At 42.7% G+C, this 2,500-nt stretch overlaps 1 protein-coding gene across 1 annotated transcript in view; it reads right to left on the bottom strand.

Annotated features, from left to right (window-relative positions):
- LOC137880556 (regulatory-associated protein of mTOR-like) overlaps window positions 1-1,367 on the bottom strand; it is a gene marked incomplete at its 5' end in the record, with an annotated part of 55,561 nt that extends 54,194 nt beyond the window's left edge. The window contains 1 exon segment of the mRNA XM_068721966.1: window positions 1,209-1,367. Within this exon segment, the coding sequence (XP_068578067.1) occupies window positions 1,209-1,367 (159 nt within the window).
- Window positions 1,368-2,500: the final 1,133 nt, after the last annotated feature.

Genomic DNA, 2,500 nt, shown 5'->3' with positions numbered 1-2,500 from the left:
AGTTGAAAAGAGGAAAAATATAATGAGGGAGGGTGAGATGGACAGAAACAGACAGAGGCAATGAGTATAATAAAGGTGTTATAACACCGAACCCCACCGATCCCCGTTTCAGCAGCTTCATTTTAAAGGAATAAGTAGAAGAGGTAAAATGAGGGTGGAGGAAAAGGTAGTAGGACAAAAGGAGGAGAGGATATAAGGCCCGAGGGTGCACTGGGGACTAGGAGGCAACAGCTGAGCTCAGACAGCAGCGGTGCATCATTGTGAGAGGGTGCTTACTTATAGGACAAGGAGGCGAACAGGATCGAGTCTTTGCCTCAGTGCAGCTCAACCCTGAGATCATGGAGTCTTGACCACGGGAGCTTTCCAAGAAGCCCCCGGACCCTTTTCAGAGGCGCTTCCTTACTTTGCCTGCGTTTCTATTGCCGAACCGTCCCGAGCTTTTTACGTCACGTCGGGATTTTCTCTTCCTGATTGTACCGCTTGTGTTAATAATTACTACCGATGCTCCAAAGGAATGCAGATTTGGGACATAATATAGAGCAGAGGTCTTCAACACGGGAGTCCGCGACCCCTAGGGGGAATTTTTGGTTGATTAGACCTTTTTTTTTTTTACTTTTTTTTCCCCCCAAACATGAATCTGTCCATTATTTTAATAGTTCATGTATTGTATGCAAGACAACAGGTATGTGTATGCATGGCAGTGGTACTAATAGGCCATCACTCACATTCGTTTCCACATTTATGTTTAAAATAAAAACGTCAATTTGAATAGCTTGTATGCATGATCATCATACAAGGTGTGTTTAACCCTACTCACTGTACCTTTAAAATAAAAACATGAACATATGAATATGTATTATTGAATAGATTAGCATTGAATGCACAATAACAAGGTATGTGTATACATGGCACTAGGCCCAGTTTAATATAAAACACAATATTATACAATTATATATAGTCGGGGGTCCCTGCTCCATCAGTTTGGGGGTCTTTGGCCTGAAAGACGTTGAAGACCCCTGATATAGAGGTATAGTTTGACGTTATTGGCTCAACAGCTTGCGCCTATTTATGGTCGAGAGGCTCACAGCTACCAGATAGCGCTAGCTCACCTCACCACCACCGCCTAGAGCGCCTCAGCAACAGAGGACGACATTTTCCTTGGACCCGGTAAAGGTCTAGAAGTCCACGGGTACCGTCTATGAACGTACCTTATTAAAAACCCAGATCTCCCCGTTGACAGTGGGCCTTGGCACCCCGTGGCCGTTGTAGTGGAAGAGGACTCGCTCCTCTTTGGCGTTGCGTCTCAGCGACGTGCACAGCTTCTTCACCTCGTCCACCGTGGGGTCCAGACTCTGTTTGTAACGCGCCTGGAAAAAAACCAAACAGGAGGGCGTCAGCATCGATTTACACCTAAAACCCGACACGTACAGAAGTAGCAACTACGTCTTCATGTGACGTAGTGGTTTCCATTCCATATTAACATCTGGCCTTTGTGCTCGGATAGCAAAAAGCGTATCGAAGATGTGGTTTAATGAAAACTAATCACACAGCATATTTACACACAGACTTATCGTGCCTGCTAATCCTCAGAGGATCACTTTTACAATATACTCGTTTTAACGCACTGCTGTCTGTTTACCGTACTTAAGAATTGATTTGATTTAGATACGTCACATTATTTATACGTTTTTAAGTTGACGGTACGACGTTAACCCGTCGGTCAAGTGGCGAGTAAGGTTAACAGCTTGACATGTCGAGCCGATCCGCATGCAGCTAAGAGGCGATTAGGATGTTTTTCCTCAAGCAAACAAGCAAACAGAGGAGAAAGCAAACCCTCCGCAAACTGAAGAGACTCATTCGGCTGGAATTTAAAACTGCAGAACAGACAATCACACAAAACATGTACAAATTTCAAAAAAAAAAAAAAGTTTGACTCTCCGATCTCTACAGTTTCAACAACAACCGTGTCGGGAATATCCCATTATTAAAGATTGGATAGAAATACCAGTAAAATTCCACAATTCTGTTTTCCCCCAAAACACCAGATGAAGTTCGATTATTAGGAGGAATATCGTTGATCCCTCCTGTACAGTCCTTCAGATTGGAGACAATATGACAAGAATAATGAACAAAACCTTTTTTTCTAAATACTTTAGGTTGGTTTTTCTGTATTCATTACTATGTACCACTGTTACAGTTACCCAAAAGACCATGCCTCTAGATAGTTCACCAATAAGCTGCATTGTCCCCGTTTGTTTGAAGCCGTTCGTTTCTTGGAGTTTTTATTTGAGCAGCCCAAAAATAAGGATCTGACTCATTTATGAGGTGACTAAACGGGAGCTGGCAGAGCTGATGGAGACATTTTGTTTGCAAATGATCCAATATTATGTTGACTGATGCAAAGACGCCGTGCGTTGAAAGATGTCAAACCTTTTAAAAGCCTTAAAAAAAAAATTATGATTTTAGCTGGAAAAACTCCAGACTTCAAACAACAGGCGGA

The sequence above is a fragment of the Cebidichthys violaceus genome, unplaced genomic scaffold, assembly GCF_023349555.1.
Source record: "Cebidichthys violaceus isolate CVI_PGR_0920_01 unplaced genomic scaffold, fCebVio1.0.p SCAF_289, whole genome shotgun sequence".
NCBI lineage: Eukaryota > Metazoa > Chordata > Actinopteri > Perciformes > Stichaeidae > Cebidichthys > Cebidichthys violaceus.
This window is presented reverse-complemented; position numbering and strand designations above follow the sequence as displayed.